The following is a 14,651-nucleotide window of genomic DNA, read 5'->3' on the forward strand; positions in this document are numbered from 1 at the left end:
TCAATCCACGTACACGTCTTGCTCTTTGCATTCAGCCTTTCAAGCATTCTCATGCATCACTCGACGTGGTAGAATTCTCTCTCCGGCATTTCGGATCCAAAGCGAGGACTCAATGCATCCTGACGGACGCGCCGTTTTCGGTATATCGCAGACCTGTAGCTGGCTTTCGCAGTCGAGCCACACCTGTATGCTCGCGCAGCAGCTTCCAGAGCTGCGACGTGAAGAGATCGCTGCGACATGCGCGGTCCAGATCTGCGCCAACGCATTGCGCCCCATCTACAGATGCAAAACTTCAGCGCATTTGTCACAGCATCTCCATGCGAGGACGTAACGCACCACTATGGTCCAGTTTGATGGTGTCGTTTCCACATCCTACGTATGTATCCTCGAAGAATTCATTAGACGGTCGACGCCATCAACCACTTGCCACGTTCACTCCGGTAGAATTGAAAGCAGAAGTCTCGCATCTTTGGGTGGTCGAAAGTTGGGGCAGGATTGTCGAGTTGGCTGGAGACAAGGCGTAAATCTACGAAGTCGTGCTTGGGATGTTGCATGCACGAACGACCCATGTGGTACTTTGGAAGAATGCTATCCAAGACGAAGCATTCTTTGGATGGATGTGTCCAACAAAGACGGATCTGGGATTACAGTACCTCGAAAGCTCTGCAGGACATATATACAAAAGACTGATATTAGACCACTAGGTACCTTTCGAAGATTCATCCGCTCAAACCAGGCCCGTCACGAGGGATATCATTTCCACCACTAAGACCGTCCGGAACAAGCGCCCGAACATTTGGCATCATCCGGAACTGTTTTGGGGGGCAAGTATATGGCACTGAACCACTCTAAGCTGTCAGAGTACAGATTCTGATCAGCGCCATAATGTCTACTCAGAGCTCGAGACCACTATATCCTAAAGGCAGTCCTCCACGGCGACCAGAGACGGTCGAACAAGGCTCATCGACTTCAAGGCAGGCCAAGTAGTAAGTTCGATATGTGTTGACTGGGAACGGGCTCCACACTGACTAGATCCAGTGTCGCAACTGCGTGCGAAGCATGCAAGAAAGCGAAGAGGAAGGTACGACAATGCTGAGCCTCTTTTTAGTGCCCATTTTCTGACATATATCCAAGTGCGACGGTGACAAACCTTGTCAAGCATGTCGTGAGAAGAAAGTGCAGTGCGTGTATGATGAGGCAAAGGATGGTCGAAGAGGCCGCAAGCGTGCGCTTGACGAGCTACACGCAAAGGGCGAGGCACTAGATGTGATCCTCGATTTCATTCGAACGCACGACGATCGAGCTGTCGCGGACCTTTCCAGGCTGATCAAAACCGATGCCTCCGTCGATCAAATAACAGCGCAGGCCCGAACGGCAACGTCCCCCCGAAGCCGTCGAAAGTCGAAAGACCGACCTCGAATTGATGTGATGAGCATTGCGACCATGACCGACGAGCCTCTTGTGCGAGTTCCCGCCAGACCCTGGACGAATGTCACGGCTGACGACGAATTTGTATCCCACCTGATGACCGTGTATTTCACCTGGCACCATGAGTCGTATCCTTGCGTCAACAGAGATATCTTCCTCGGCGCCATGCAGTCAGGGGACCTGGACAGCCTCTACTGCTCACCTTTCCTGGTTAATTGTCTGCTCTTGACTGCTTGTGTAAGTTTCAAGTTCCTATACAATTACGGAGAAGCAACGCAAAGAGATGGAAGCATACCCCTGGGAAGTCTGTATTGAAATTAGCGTTACAACAATGAGAGCTGGCCAGGTGTATCGTATGTCGACATGACGACGAGACACGTTCGACCGATACACGCAGAGGAGACTGCCTGAGGCTGATAAGATACACGCTGACAATCTCACAGCTCTACAGTGACCATCCCCTCGCATTTGCCTACGATCGAGATAGTACAACCAGAGGCCTCCACTTCGCCGACGAGGTAGCTAAGCTCTGGGCAGAAGAGGAAGGGAGATCAACGCTTGCCCTTCTGCAAGGCTTAGTGGCTCTATCCATGGGATTTGGTTTTCTGAAGAAGGACAGACAGGCGATGATATATGTTCGTCAGCTGCCGATAGTGTGTATTGAGCTCAGCCGCAGAGTTCGGAGCCTGATCATCCAGGGCCACCAGGAATACACCACGGATGACTACCAGCGGTCCATGAGAATGGCAAGATGGTCTGCGTTCGCGATTGAAGTTGACTTCTCCATGATATGGGTGAAGCCTCTGGGACTGGCAAAGCCTGGCGCGCCGCGGCCGTACTCTGAAGAAGACCTCCAAACAAGTACAGCATGGACTCCATACCCACGTCGCGAACCCGTTGCAATATTCAACCCAGTGGCTTGTACGCCGCCAGGTTCGACCTCCGGGAGATCGGGGCAGACATTCTCCCATCGATACTCAGCGGAGACCCGGATGACAGCCCTATACCTGGCCATCCTATACTGGACCGCACGGCGCGCATGGAGAGGCTGAAGTGGTTGTTCGAGCGGCTGCAAACTTATCGGGACGATCTGCCATCATACGCTCGAATAGATGTAGAAGCAGTGCCGTCTTGGTCGCTTATTGAACTGCATCTATCTTGGAACGACTACCATATGACCGTCTGCGGTCTGATACTGGCCGACATCAACATTGCAAGCTCTGTTCGGGAGCACACTCAGTCGGCGATGCTTGAGTCCTGCCGGGGTATTGCTGAGCTGATCGAGTGGTCGGAGCGCAGTCTAGGTCCAACGACGCTGTGGTGTCCTTGGACGTTCCAATCTGCAACGATGGCAGCGTATGCTCTGGTCGATGTGCTACCCGAAGGGCTCGGCATTGCCCAATTATTGCACGTGGTCATTGGATACCTGTCGGTAGCTGCGAAACGATGGATGTTGGGACGAGGGGTGATGAAAATGCTCTGGATCCGATTGCAGGAGCGCAGTTTGGTTGACCATCTTCTTCCGGCCACCGCAGTGATTTTTCGGTCCAGCGCGGTCGATAGCTGGACCGCAGACGACTACTATCTCTTCTCTGGATGCATGTACCCCAATTACGCTGCAATCGGTGAAAAGGGTAGGGAGCTGGCTGACATGGGCGAATTGCTGGATCAGTGGTCCCGGTTGAACGTCGTGGACGGCGAAATAGACCGCAAACAGCTGAATTGACAGCAGCCCGGTTGCCTGCGGCATGCTCAACAATCGCGCTTGTCTGATGCGCAATGAAACCGAGCAGGAGCCATCTTGATCCAGAAGCGCCGTGTGGCACGTTTGGTGTGAGCAGGAGCACCATATTGTTATAAAATCCTCTCTTTCCTGGCACCAGTACGGGTTCTGTGCAGAGGACCAAGGGTCCCGACTATGTTGCTAGGGCACTCTCCCAATTATTTATCTCATCGCAATGGGCCATAAAATATCCTGCCAGGTGCCGTGGATGCTGATCGGTCTGAGTAGAGAGGCACGAGGCATAGTTATAACGCCAGAGAAGGGTTTTCTTGCTTTGCATGATGCCGATCAGCCATTGTAGTCCGTGGTTCCGACATCTATCGATGTCAGTGGGGCTATGGTCCAGGACGCCCATGGGTATGAGCTGCAGGATCTTTGGCATCAGTTCGTAAGTCCCCCTGCAAGGCAATGTCAACCACCTTATGAATCCACCGGCTATATAGATCAAGGCAAGCCGCGTGGCAGGGTTGAGGTCGACGGCACTGTATGACTTGACAAACTCACATGCCCATGTTGAGACTGTATGAGCATCAGAGGCCATGCGATCCCTGAAGAACAAATCGAGGTCAAGTCCAGTCAGGCTGAGGCTAACGACGGGGTCCATCATGCCACTCGCCAACTGTGATCTGGCTGCCTCCACGAAACTCAGCATGGCCTGGAGGATCTGCGCCCGGTCAATGTGAATGCCAACTGCTGGCCAGGATGAAGCTGAGAGCACACTTGGAACATCATCGTCTGTGTGGTCGCACGAGCCAGCCGCAGCTGTATAGGACAATTCCGAAGCAGCGAGGTCCTGATCGTTATCATCGACGATATCGGAAAGCTGGGACCCGTCCAACTGAAAGGAACCGTCGTGGTCAAAGCCGTTGGTGTCAGAGACATCGGCCACCTTCGACAGCAACTGGTCAGCCAAGGTCTCTAGTTGGGCTGGTACCGAGTCGTGCCTGATGGCCTCGAACATCAGCTGCGCGTCAGACAATGGTGCACAGCGCATGACGTCGACCAACTTCTCCTGGAGTCTATCCCGAGCATTGCGACTTGTACGATTCATCTGTCGGCGCTGATCTGACTGAAGATCCATTACACACGCAACACCTTCTTTGCGGCATGATGAACAAGGATTCCCATCACACTGCAAAGCGTCAGCGGCGTCGCCCTCCTGAGAGGGCACCTGGAAGTATTGCAGGCACCACTGACTTCGTGACTGCTCAAGGAAACTAGTAGACTCTACCTTTCTCTTCCTCCTTCGACAACTTACGCAAGCACGGGAGGCATACTTGCGGCCTCCAGAAGCCGATGAATTCCGCTTGGAGCCCTCGCCCTGCGCCATTCCACTACCGCTTGTCCCAGCCATCGACTTCAAGGCGACCTGTCTCCGGGCAGGCTGTCCTGAGCCGCTGTTTCCGGGTCCTCTTCCAGAACTCATGGCTACGCTTACTATATCGAGGCAAAGATGGCCATGCTTGTGACGCTCGTTGTCTGAGAAGCTGGTCGCAGTCGAGATGAGTAGTCGATTAGGACGCTTCTAGTTTCCGGGCAGCGACTGGGAAGTTTGTCGAGTACGAGGAGTGTTCCCAGAAAGAAAGTGAAGAGGGAAACGCAATTGCGCCTCTCAAGCGATACGCTTGTGCCAGACGCCTAGAGCACGTCACATATAATTGGATCGAAACACCGGATAGCACAACCTACTCCAGTATACGGGAAAGATATCCAGGTGGAATGCTTGGTGGATTGCTTCGGTGGCCTCGTGTATGCCCTGAGCTCAACGCTCGCAATTTTCGGTTCACGACTCTTATCCGTGTTCATGTTATTTCCAGAATGCATGATTTCGCTGGCCGCACCAGAGAATAGTTGGCCGCATTCCCAACAACGTAGGCTGGCCGAGGTCTGGCCCTCAGTCTCAGGCTCAATGAAGCAGCTCAGATCTGATTTCCTCCCTCTCATCGAGTGATGTTCCATTATTGTTGGAGAACAGCACCTGCAACATCCCGGTCTGTTTAGGGGCACCTGCAGCAGGAAGACCTGTGCTTCTGGAACTGCAATTCCACAGCACGGCACTGGTTCTCTTCCACATGCCGACTTGTCCACGCCCGATGAAGTCAATCTGTCAACGGCTTATCGTGCTTCGAAGCGATCAGGCACATATGTCGAGCAAATGCCAAGATTTATTGCCCCTGTGTGACCCTCTACTGCCATAGACGACCTCCCTCGTCTTTCCGGAGGAAAATGATCGAAAGATCGCAGTAAGCGTGGCAGGCAGGATCGACGCCAGCAGACCGTTCGTGCTGCCGAGGGTAATCACTCGCAGCCCTAGAAGTGGGAAAGAGCATCATGAGATGTGCCATAGCTAATAGGCCAGAGGTTGAGTTGGAGTTCAGGAATACGAACATCCTTGGAAGGTTGCTGTAACCGCTAGTCGTAATGCGTCACGTTTGCCGTGACCATATAATTGTGACGGTCAGATTTGAGGCCGTGACCGCTTACCAAAGGTACCCCTACTTTGGGTACCTGATATAGGGGCCGGCCGGAGGCCGGAGCAAAATTTTCGGGTGTAAGTTGGCTGGAAGCCTGGCCAAGTTACCTCTTGGCATGCTTAATTCCTGCGTCACGATACCTGTCATGCTCACAGAGGGCTAACGAAGACAGGTCACGTTTTAAAAATGACCTTATTACGCATCCCTGGATACTAAGAACCATTCTTGGAGCTTTCGCTAGACCAAAGAACGCGCCTATCAAACATCTGGGATTGCATTTCCAGCCAATTGCGTCCGAGGAGTGGAGATGGCAAACGTGGCGAGGGTTTCTCACCAAGGGTTAGCACCACCCGGACGATCAGGATTCTTTTGGCAGATCTGGACTTTCGGAAGTTGTAATTGCGTAGCTGCAACCTTGGAAGCTGCAAGGCTTGACGGATGCCAGCGGCCCGTAGATCCCAGAACTCATTGGGGTCTATGCGCGTCGCTTGCTTGAAACCACGGGCGGCGGGCCTCCCGAAGTCCTCAATCGCTACTGATTTCTGTCAGGGACTCAGGGGATACCACCGACTTCTCTGCGCCATCATATCCCTGCAGTCTGCTCCATATGGGAGAAGATTTCTGTTCACTGATACCTGTCTGGAGTGCATGGCATACGAGATGTTCTCTCGAGCATAGAGCATACATGTTCGACCTCCCCCATCGTATCGAATAGCGACTGCACGAGGCTGCGTGGATGCGATTCCCAGCACCCCCTCGCGTCCACGGATCCCTGGCTACATCTCCTGTTTGTCCTCAGTCGCGCGTACTCCCACAGTCCTACGACTGTCGGTTCGCTGCAGCGGCTCATGACTGCGGTCTGTGACCTGTCATCTCACCTTATCCACTCATAATTCGGCAGCTTATCTTTCACCTCGTCATTTCTTCCAAAACCAGGTGCGAACCGCTTTTGTAGTGGGTTCAGCAAGCTTGCGAACCTCGTGAGTACAGCAAAGATCATGTTTCGAATCCATATGCCGAGGCGAGTCTGCGGCGCCATTATTGTCGTCGCAAGAGGGGGATTATAGCTCGTTTCGTCTATGATTGGGCGCATGATCGCTTCATAGCTGATTAAACCTGCAGCGACATCGCCGCGATGTCGTGTTCCTACTTCGCCGGCAAGAATGTACGCTGCTGTCAGTGCTAATGATGTAGCGGTGCCGGTGAAGCCTGGCGCAGAAGCGGCGTCGCCGACTAAGGCGAAAGGGATTGTTGGATCTGGATGCGTGAGGATGGCTTGTGGATGGACTCGGACGATCTCGCTGGCGTACAAGTCTGTCGAGACCTTCATGCCGGCGAGTATTTGAGGAGTCAGCCAGCCACAGTCGGCGAATTGCTCTGCGACATATCGCTTCAGCGTATCGTCGCCCTCCTTCATCGCCTCGCGAAGCCGCACTGTTGGGTTGCTGCTATCATCTGGGCCTGCCGGAGGGCTGAACTTCATCAGTGTTGCTCGCGTGAGGCCGTTCTCGCTGCCTATGGCGATGAAGCGGCCACCTGGCGCACTATGCGCCTGCTCAATTCTGCTACCGTTGAGAAGGTCACCTGGAAAGGTGAAGTACGCGGCCCAGCATTTCGTCGACTTGATATGCTTTCGTGGCGAGCAGTTGAGGAACGTCGCCCGTGTGGCGGAATGTGCCCCATCGCAGGCTATGACGAGGTCATAGTCCGTGGGTGGGAGACTGTTCTTGCTGAAAGAGACTCGGACTGGGTTCGACTCATCGGCTTTCTCGGATCGCTGATGGCCGTACTCGACTGACGCGATGGTATTCCCAAACACGTATCTGACATTCGGATCCTCCTTGGTAAGATCGTACAAAATCGCCCCCAACTCACCGCGCAAGATCTCAAACTCGCTGATCAAGCTCTGCTGGTCTGGATCGCCCGTAGCCTTCCACACGCCGTATGGCTTCCCAGCGTTGTTGACAAACGCCACACCATCCATGTCGGGTGCCTTCGAACGCACCGCGGCCTCCATGCCGGGCACTTTCCGCATCACATTGACGCCAGTACGGCGGATGTCGACTCGTTGGCCTCCGAGACGGAGCACAGGCGAGCGCTCGAGGACTGTTACAGAAGCGCCGGCCCGTGAAAAGAAGTAGGCGGCGGCAGGTCCAGCTATGGATGCACCTGTGATGAGGACCCTAAGTGGTTGTGTAGTGGCCATGTTGCCGAAACAAGCGGCAGCAGCCTTCTGCTATCTGACGGTTTCCTCAAGCGTTGCTGTTCTTCCCAGTCCCAGTGCAACTCACGGGCACAGATTGCACTTCCTGTCAGGATTCTTCAGGGGTCTGCTGAGCGTTGAAATATGGTCGCCGATCAGGCACTGCGTCCTCATTAAGCTCGTCAGTGTTGTGATAATATGTGATCTCATCATTGCTGTCTTCGGGTCCGAGCTGACGAGTGATGTGTTGAATGTCAACACTGTGGCCCAGTCCACCGTGCTGAAGGTAGTGTGCAGAGTTTAAGGTTTGCGGTCCATAAATCAATGGGGCACAGATTCGGGCCCGAGAGGTTCCGCTTGGGGGTGCCCGATAAATGCTACAAAAGAACAAGAACAATCTCTTCCAAATTGTGCAGCATTACTACGATCCTTCACGGATCGCAGAGCTACACTCTGTGTAGAACCTCCACGTGTAATTCATTCAATGCTTATGCCTATCCAAATGCTCCCGCAACGATTACTCCGTGACTTGCCGGACCTTTTCCCATCCTCTGACCAACCCCATTCCAACACAACCACCACTTGCCAACATACAGCTTCCTGCAAACAGTATGATTGCGCCGTACTGGCCTCTCCCGTAGCCTTGGCTCCCGCCGCTGCCTATTTGCTCTCCCAGCAGCCCACCTCCAACTGGGCCTGCAAGTACATTCCCGACACCCTTGCCAAAGTTGAATAGCCCGAACGCCATGAATGCACTCGTGGAGTCCTTGGTGACACTCGTGCCCATGCGGCCCCAAAGCGCTGTGTAGCCGGTACCGAAGAAGCCATAAACGAGGGCGAACGCAATCAGAGCAGGAAGGGTGTTCATGGCGCCCCACGAGAGCATTGCTGCCCCTGCCACTACCGTGCTGACCAGACTGAGCATTGTAAGCATCGAAGCAGATGTGCTCTGCTTCTGATCCGATAGGTAGCCGAAAGTGCTCTGTCCGAGGACTTGAGCGACAGACATGAGGGCGAGTAGTAAAGCACCTGTCCGCGAACTCAGCGAGAGAGAAGTCGAATATGATGGCAAATAAAGCGCCGGGAAGAAGAACCCAAGGCCCTGCAAGATATTGGACGTTGAATAGATCCAGAAAAGTGGACTCTGTAGGAAGGCGTAATCTGGTTTGAGCGGCACCGCCGAGGTCTCAGCGGCGCCAGACATACTCGAACCCGGCCGCCTCGGCTTCAGAAACAGCAGGAACGGCCCAGTCGTCACCGCCAGTAAGCCTGAAGCCGCTCGGAGTGTTGTTGGTGCGCCGAAGCGATGAAGCATTGCTTCTAGGGAGAACGGCATGACGACACCAGCAACTCCAGAAGCACTGCAGAGAATACCATATGCCAACCCACGTCGTGCGACCCAGTAATCGTTGACCATACTCAAGATCGGGTAGTAGAAGATAACGAATCCCACGCCGTACATCACACCTTGCGTCAAGATGATTGTTGCGAGTGAGTGTGTGAATGAGGAGACGAGTATGGCGAGGATACAGATGAGCCTGATTGAGATGTAAGTGCAAGAACTTGAAGACAGCATACTCTGCGTGGGAGCAGCAATCAGATGCATCCGAGAAGATTAGGCATACATCCAAACCAAATCATAGTCCTCCTGTACTTCATGGTATGCCGCAATAAAACGATGCTGACCGGTGCTCCCATATAGCAGATACCCGATGCTACAGTACCGATAACAGAGACATAGCGTTGCGAGGCGAATTCAGGATGTGTCGAGTAGTAATTCCGGAACACTCCGAATGACAGTGGAAAGCCTGTGTCTCCACCACACTATGTGGTTAGCATAACGCTTTCCTATGACGGGCGTGCAGTTGAGATTGGAATCGAGTCCAGGTCGCCCGATGTCAGGCTGATGCATACCTACCCCAGAGGAGTGCTTCGAAGATGAATGCAGACCATAAAAGCCGCCAAGCTGCTCTGCCGCCGTCTATGGGTGGGAGGTCACCGTTGCTGCCATCATCCACTGGATCCAAGTCGATCGGAGGTTCGTGCTCTGCAGAGGGTCTGTCTTGAGCAGATGCGATGGATCGCAGATCAATCGCATCGTCCGCCTGCGCAGCCGACATAGTCGTGGCCGCTGTGATCTTTAATCGCCCTTGATACCCTTGAGACAATCATCTCACAAAGACGAGAGTACCTAGGTAGGCAGTAATTTTAAACACTTCCCTCCGAAGCAAGCAGAGGAATTTAGAGTTGCCGAGGCATGTCTATGCTCTTGGCACCGCTAGGCGTCACCACGGGCGCGAGGCGCGGAGATGTAGGAAAGGGTTCGTATCTACAAACAGATACGGTAGAAACATTAGCCAGTTCTTCATCTACCTCGACTATATCGGTCGGCCAGACGCCTCGACTTTCGCAAGACCTTCTTATTGCCGAAGACATCTGAGCACGACTTGTCCAAACGGACGCTTTGCTCCCAAGTCGTTGCGCGTCCTGACCCATTGGGCCAGAGTCTCGTTCAGACGCTCGCTTATCTTCGGTCTTAGGATACAGATATAGCTTCCTGAAGCGTAAAGCAATCAGGAAGCAACACCGAACACTCTTTTCTCCTTCCACTGCTCCGATGGCGACACAAAATGTCTTAATCTTAGGCGCCGGGGCCATTGGCGCTTTCTATGGTTCACTTCTGTCCCGTCTTGCAACGCTGCGTGTCAGCGTGGTATGCAGGTCCAACTTTCGCGCCGTCTCCACTTCAGGATTTCGGGTGACTTCTCCTACGTTTGGCGAATATACCTGGAAGCCCTTCAAAGTCTTCGGAAAGCCTGCTGACGCCGGCAATCCTGCCTTGGGCGGATTGAGGAAGTGGGATTACATTGTTGTGAGCACGAAGGCATTACCAGATGTTAGCGATGACTCCGTCCTCCTTAACGGTCTGGTTGGCGATGGTACGAAGGTAGTCCTCGTGCAGAACGGGCTGGGGGTCGAAGAGCCGTATGTCGCTCGATGGTCCAGCAAGGGTGTGCGGGTGTTGAGCGCTGTGACGATCGCAAGCTGCGAGCAGGTCGAGCATGGCGTCATTCGCCATAATCGATGGACCAGGATCAATGTCGCGCCATTCAAATGTCCAAACGACACTGGCCGAGATTTTGTGCGATGGTTAAACGAGGTCGGCGTCAGAGACGCCAAGTTCGACCCAGAAGAGAAGATGCAGATGCTGCGGTGGCACAAATGTGCTATAAACGCAGCAATGAATCCATCCAGCGTGCTGTCAGGTGGCGCGCCGAACGTTGATATGTCACTCGATGAGGAGATGAGTAGGCATTTAATTGGTGTCATGCAGGAAGTCATCGACACAGCCCCAAAAGTGGTGGGCATTGAGATGCCGAAAGAGTTCGCAACAGCGGAGCAGATCTTGGCAAGTACCAAGAAAAACGACAGCAAAAGCATACCCAGCATGCAGCAGGACTGGGCCAAAGGTGCAAAGATGGAGCTCGAGGTGATCCTAGGAGCGCCGATCAAGTTGGCGAGGGCGAAGGGCATCGAGATGCCAAGGCTGCAGAGCATTTACGCGCTCATAAAGATGAAGCAGAAGAGGAGAGATGCCGGACACAAGCTATGATACGCGTCTATCCTTCTAATTCTCGAGGGCCGGCGTATCTGACGTGAATTGCATCATGTCAGGATACCGGCTGCCTTCCAGTACCGTTGCTTCAGCTGCTGCTCGCAAAGACTGCATCTCCTCCTCAGTCAACTTCACATCGGTGGCCTTGCTATTCTCTTCCATATACTTTGCTGATTTGGTGCCAGGAATTGGGATGATGTCCTCGCCCTGTGCCAAAAGCCAAGCAATAGCGACTTGAGATGGCTTCGCGCCGTGTGATTTGGCGACCTCTTCGAACTTGTGGACCAGCTCGAGAATCTTCTTGAAGTTTTCTTCATTGTTCCGTGATACCATTTTGTTGAATCCTTGGAGATCGTCCATTGACTTGACTTGACCAGTCAGAAAGCCGCGCCCAATAGGTGAGTAGGCAACAGTCGTGATACCTAGCTCGCGGTGAACAGATAGGAGCTCCTCCGCTGGGTTCAGAGTGAATGCGCTGTACTCGATCTGGTGAGCCGCGACCGGATGCACGGCAACAGCGCGCCGAAGAGTCGCTGCAGATGCCTCCGAGAGACCGATGTGCTTGATCTTGCCCTCACTATCGGCTCGGTCAGCTTGCTTCAAACCAGGAGCGAGACAGTCAATACTTCTTGAGTTCTACCAGAGTCTTCATGGTCGTCTCAATAGGGACCTTTGGGTCAATTCGGTGCACATAGTAAAGGTCAATGCTGTCAACCTGGAGCTTCTTCAAGCTCGATGCGCAGGCCTTGCGAATGTATTCCGGGTCATTGCTGACAAACTGCTGCCAAGTTGTCATATCGTAGGACAAGGCAAATTTCGTTGCAAGGAAGATGTCCTTCCTCTTCTCCGGGTTGCGTGCAAACCATTCGCCGATCGTCTCCTCACTGTCGCGATAGATATCTGCTGTGTCCCAAAACCACTGACCGACGCGATATGCCTCATCGAGGAGTGCTAGATTGGCCTCCCTACCGTTCGGATCACTGTAAGCGCCACCAATGGACTGCTGTGCATCAGAACACCGGACGAAGTAAGGGTACCACTAGCAAGCCTACCATGGTGCCAAATCCGATGGCATTGATGAGGGGGCCATTCTTGCCGAGGTTGCGTTTTGGTAGTGCCATGTTTGGATGTGTTGGTCAGTTATTCTTAAAGGCTGTCTTCGTAGGTATTGTAGGTGTGTTATTCATAATGGTAGTCGGGTCAAGGCCACCTTCTTATACACCTTGCTAAAGCGTCGGTCAGCCTCGTCGTTTGTACATCCATGCCTCATGTACAAGCGTTAGCAGGCTACGTCAGGAAGTTTTGCATTGGGAACGTTGCAAGCCTCGTTAGCATAAGTCTCGCAAGCCTGTACTGGCTGTCTCTGCGATTCGTCCGGAGTCGACCGTCGGTCTTTCTCAGGCATCGGCGGAACATCAAGCCGCTCCTGCTCTCCTCAAGGCCAACTTGCGCCTCATCACGGTCTTTTGTCCTGGCTATTAGATTTAAATCCACGACGCTGGCCATCGACGACAGGAACATTAGTCAATGTCCGTGGCAGACGATTCTAAAGCCGGTGATTGCTGTGAGATATGACAGCTCGTATCAGGTGGACTCTGCGCTCAGACCGGACGAATCAAGTCGCGCCGCAATCTTTTCCCGGGCCTCCTTTCCAGATTTTTGGCTTCTTGCAAGACTTCTGATCCCCTTTTCACCTAATCCAGGCGACCATGAACCCTTGAGCATCTGCTTGGACTCACGTCCTTGAGCGTCAGACGCGTCGCTCGACGTTTGCTCAGCCGTGATGCAATGGGATTCGGAGTACCGCGTCGACCACGCCGAGGGCGCCATCGGCAGGCGCGCGAATCTTTGCGCACGTAGGATGAATGAATTCCTCCGCATATCTGACTACTCTCCAGAACCTCATGATGCACCGAGAGAAGCTGTCCCGACTGTCCAGGGTGTTTGTCATTGCTAGTTCTAGCCAGTACAGCTGAAGGCGACTCGAATCTAGCCGCTGGCCAAAATCAATAGGCCATTCTGTGGCTGCCGATGCCAAGACAGATTGCTCCATCTAGAGACTTCTAACAGAGCCTCAATGCACTATATTTCCAGCCAGCTGGAACATGGTCTCGGGATCGTACCGCAGCATTGAATTCTGTACCTACCAATCCGCTGAGATGGCGCAGGCTACTTTACATATCAGGCAGTCTCGCTGCTGTGCTTTAAGGCAATGCCTTTCAGCACACCGAAGCAGATATTGCAGCTTTTCGCACCAAACAACTCATCTTTTCCTGAACAGCTGCAATGCTAAACATGAGCCTCCTCCTTCGCGTCACTGCTTTTCTTCTCGTACTCCCATTCACTTCCTACGCGTTCGAATGCACCTCCTCAAACGCCTTCTCTCTTGGTCTACCTTCGCAAGATACCCCGGGATCCGACTCATCTATCACAGACATATGCGCACAATTCAAATCCGATCCGACAGCGTATCAAGCCTGCACTGACAACGCATTGACTGGACAGTGCAATTCCGTCGGATGTCCAGACTCCTCGAGTGACACCACATCAGACTTGATTAGCAACCCTGGGGATGATCTCATTGGATCTGGGTCGAGTAACGACGACAGTGGTCTGATTAAGGCGAAACGAGCGGAGACGCTGACTTGCAATACTGGCGACACATGCTGGGCAGATGAAAGTGGTGGGTTGTATTGTATTGATATAGCTACAGGTAAGCTCACTCCGAGACACCCCGCTCTCGAGGGAGCTGTCAGAACGCCTGGTCTACAAGGCGGCCGTTCTCATTGCATGTGCTGAAGTAACGTATCGTACAGGTGATTACCGCGACAACCAAGGCAATAGCGGCAACATCTGGAAGGACTCTTACAACAGCGAGGACTATTCGACGCACACGTCAATGGCGAGCTCGCACGCTACAGCATCCTCGACTCGGTCCGCAACAGGCAGCACATCAGGCATCATCCCAACAATGACTTCTACAGCATCGCCAGCGTCCACGCCATCGTCTGCTGCGAATCATCGGGTGCAAGCCTACCAGCGATTGCTTGTTGTGTTGGTGATGGTCAGTGTGGGCTTTGCGGTTGCCGCGAGCTAGGTGATGCGAGTCTCGGAGGGAGGCATGGGTCTTAATGCACACGTCTAATT

General features: G+C 53.3%; 7 protein-coding genes across 7 annotated transcripts; 3 read left to right on the forward strand and 4 right to left on the reverse strand.

The window, feature by feature from the left end:
* Positions 1–885: 885 nt before the first annotated feature.
* AB675_1100 (Nitrogen assimilation transcription factor nit-4) lies at positions 886–3,154 on the forward strand (the record flags this gene model as incomplete). The annotated part of the gene is made up of 5 exons (XM_018139822.1): positions 886–986; positions 1,039–1,081; positions 1,135–1,665; positions 1,872–2,263; positions 2,344–3,154. The coding sequence occupies 5 exons, from the start codon at positions 886–888 to the stop codon at positions 3,152–3,154; spliced, it is 1,878 nt and encodes a 625-aa protein (XP_017998174.1).
* A 345-nt stretch (positions 3,155–3,499) lies between these two features.
* Positions 3,500–4,637, reverse strand: AB675_1101 (uncharacterized protein; the record flags this gene model as incomplete). The annotated part of the gene is made up of 3 exons (XM_018139832.1): positions 3,500–3,528; positions 3,716–4,343; positions 4,470–4,637. 3 exons carry the CDS (start codon positions 4,635–4,637, stop codon positions 3,500–3,502), a joined length of 825 nt encoding a protein of 274 aa, XP_017998088.1.
* Positions 4,638–6,559: 1,922 nt separating this feature from the next.
* AB675_1102 (uncharacterized protein) lies at positions 6,560–7,891 on the reverse strand (the record flags this gene model as incomplete). The annotated part of the gene is made up of 1 exon (XM_018139843.1): positions 6,560–7,891. One exon carries the CDS (start codon positions 7,889–7,891, stop codon positions 6,560–6,562), a length of 1,332 nt encoding a protein of 443 aa, XP_017998123.1.
* A 514-nt stretch (positions 7,892–8,405) lies between these two features.
* Positions 8,406–10,008, reverse strand: AB675_1103 (Monocarboxylate transporter 12; the record flags this gene model as incomplete). Its single annotated transcript, XM_018139854.1, has 2 exons — positions 8,406–9,426; positions 9,803–10,008. The coding sequence occupies 2 exons, from the start codon at positions 10,006–10,008 to the stop codon at positions 8,406–8,408; spliced, it is 1,227 nt and encodes a 408-aa protein (XP_017998198.1).
* Positions 10,009–10,505: 497 nt separating this feature from the next.
* Positions 10,506–11,501, forward strand: AB675_1104 (uncharacterized protein; the record flags this gene model as incomplete). The annotated part of the gene is made up of 1 exon (XM_018139865.1): positions 10,506–11,501. One exon carries the CDS (start codon positions 10,506–10,508, stop codon positions 11,499–11,501), a length of 996 nt encoding a protein of 331 aa, XP_017998184.1.
* A 53-nt stretch (positions 11,502–11,554) lies between these two features.
* On the reverse strand, positions 11,555–12,625 carry AB675_1105 (Aldo-keto yakc [NADP(+)]; the record flags this gene model as incomplete). The annotated part of the gene is made up of 4 exons (XM_018139875.1): positions 11,555–11,612; positions 11,671–12,081; positions 12,131–12,504; positions 12,557–12,625. The coding sequence occupies 4 exons, from the start codon at positions 12,623–12,625 to the stop codon at positions 11,555–11,557; spliced, it is 912 nt and encodes a 303-aa protein (XP_017998038.1).
* Positions 12,626–13,799: 1,174 nt separating this feature from the next.
* AB675_1106 (uncharacterized protein) lies at positions 13,800–14,601 on the forward strand (the record flags this gene model as incomplete). Its single annotated transcript, XM_018139884.1, has 2 exons — positions 13,800–14,217; positions 14,321–14,601. The coding sequence occupies 2 exons, from the start codon at positions 13,800–13,802 to the stop codon at positions 14,599–14,601; spliced, it is 699 nt and encodes a 232-aa protein (XP_017998012.1).
* Positions 14,602–14,651: the final 50 nt, after the last annotated feature.

Source organism: Cyphellophora attinorum (assembly GCF_001299255.1).
Source record: "Cyphellophora attinorum strain CBS 131958 chromosome Unknown Contig20, whole genome shotgun sequence".
Taxonomy (NCBI): domain Eukaryota; kingdom Fungi; phylum Ascomycota; class Eurotiomycetes; order Chaetothyriales; family Cyphellophoraceae; genus Cyphellophora; species Cyphellophora attinorum.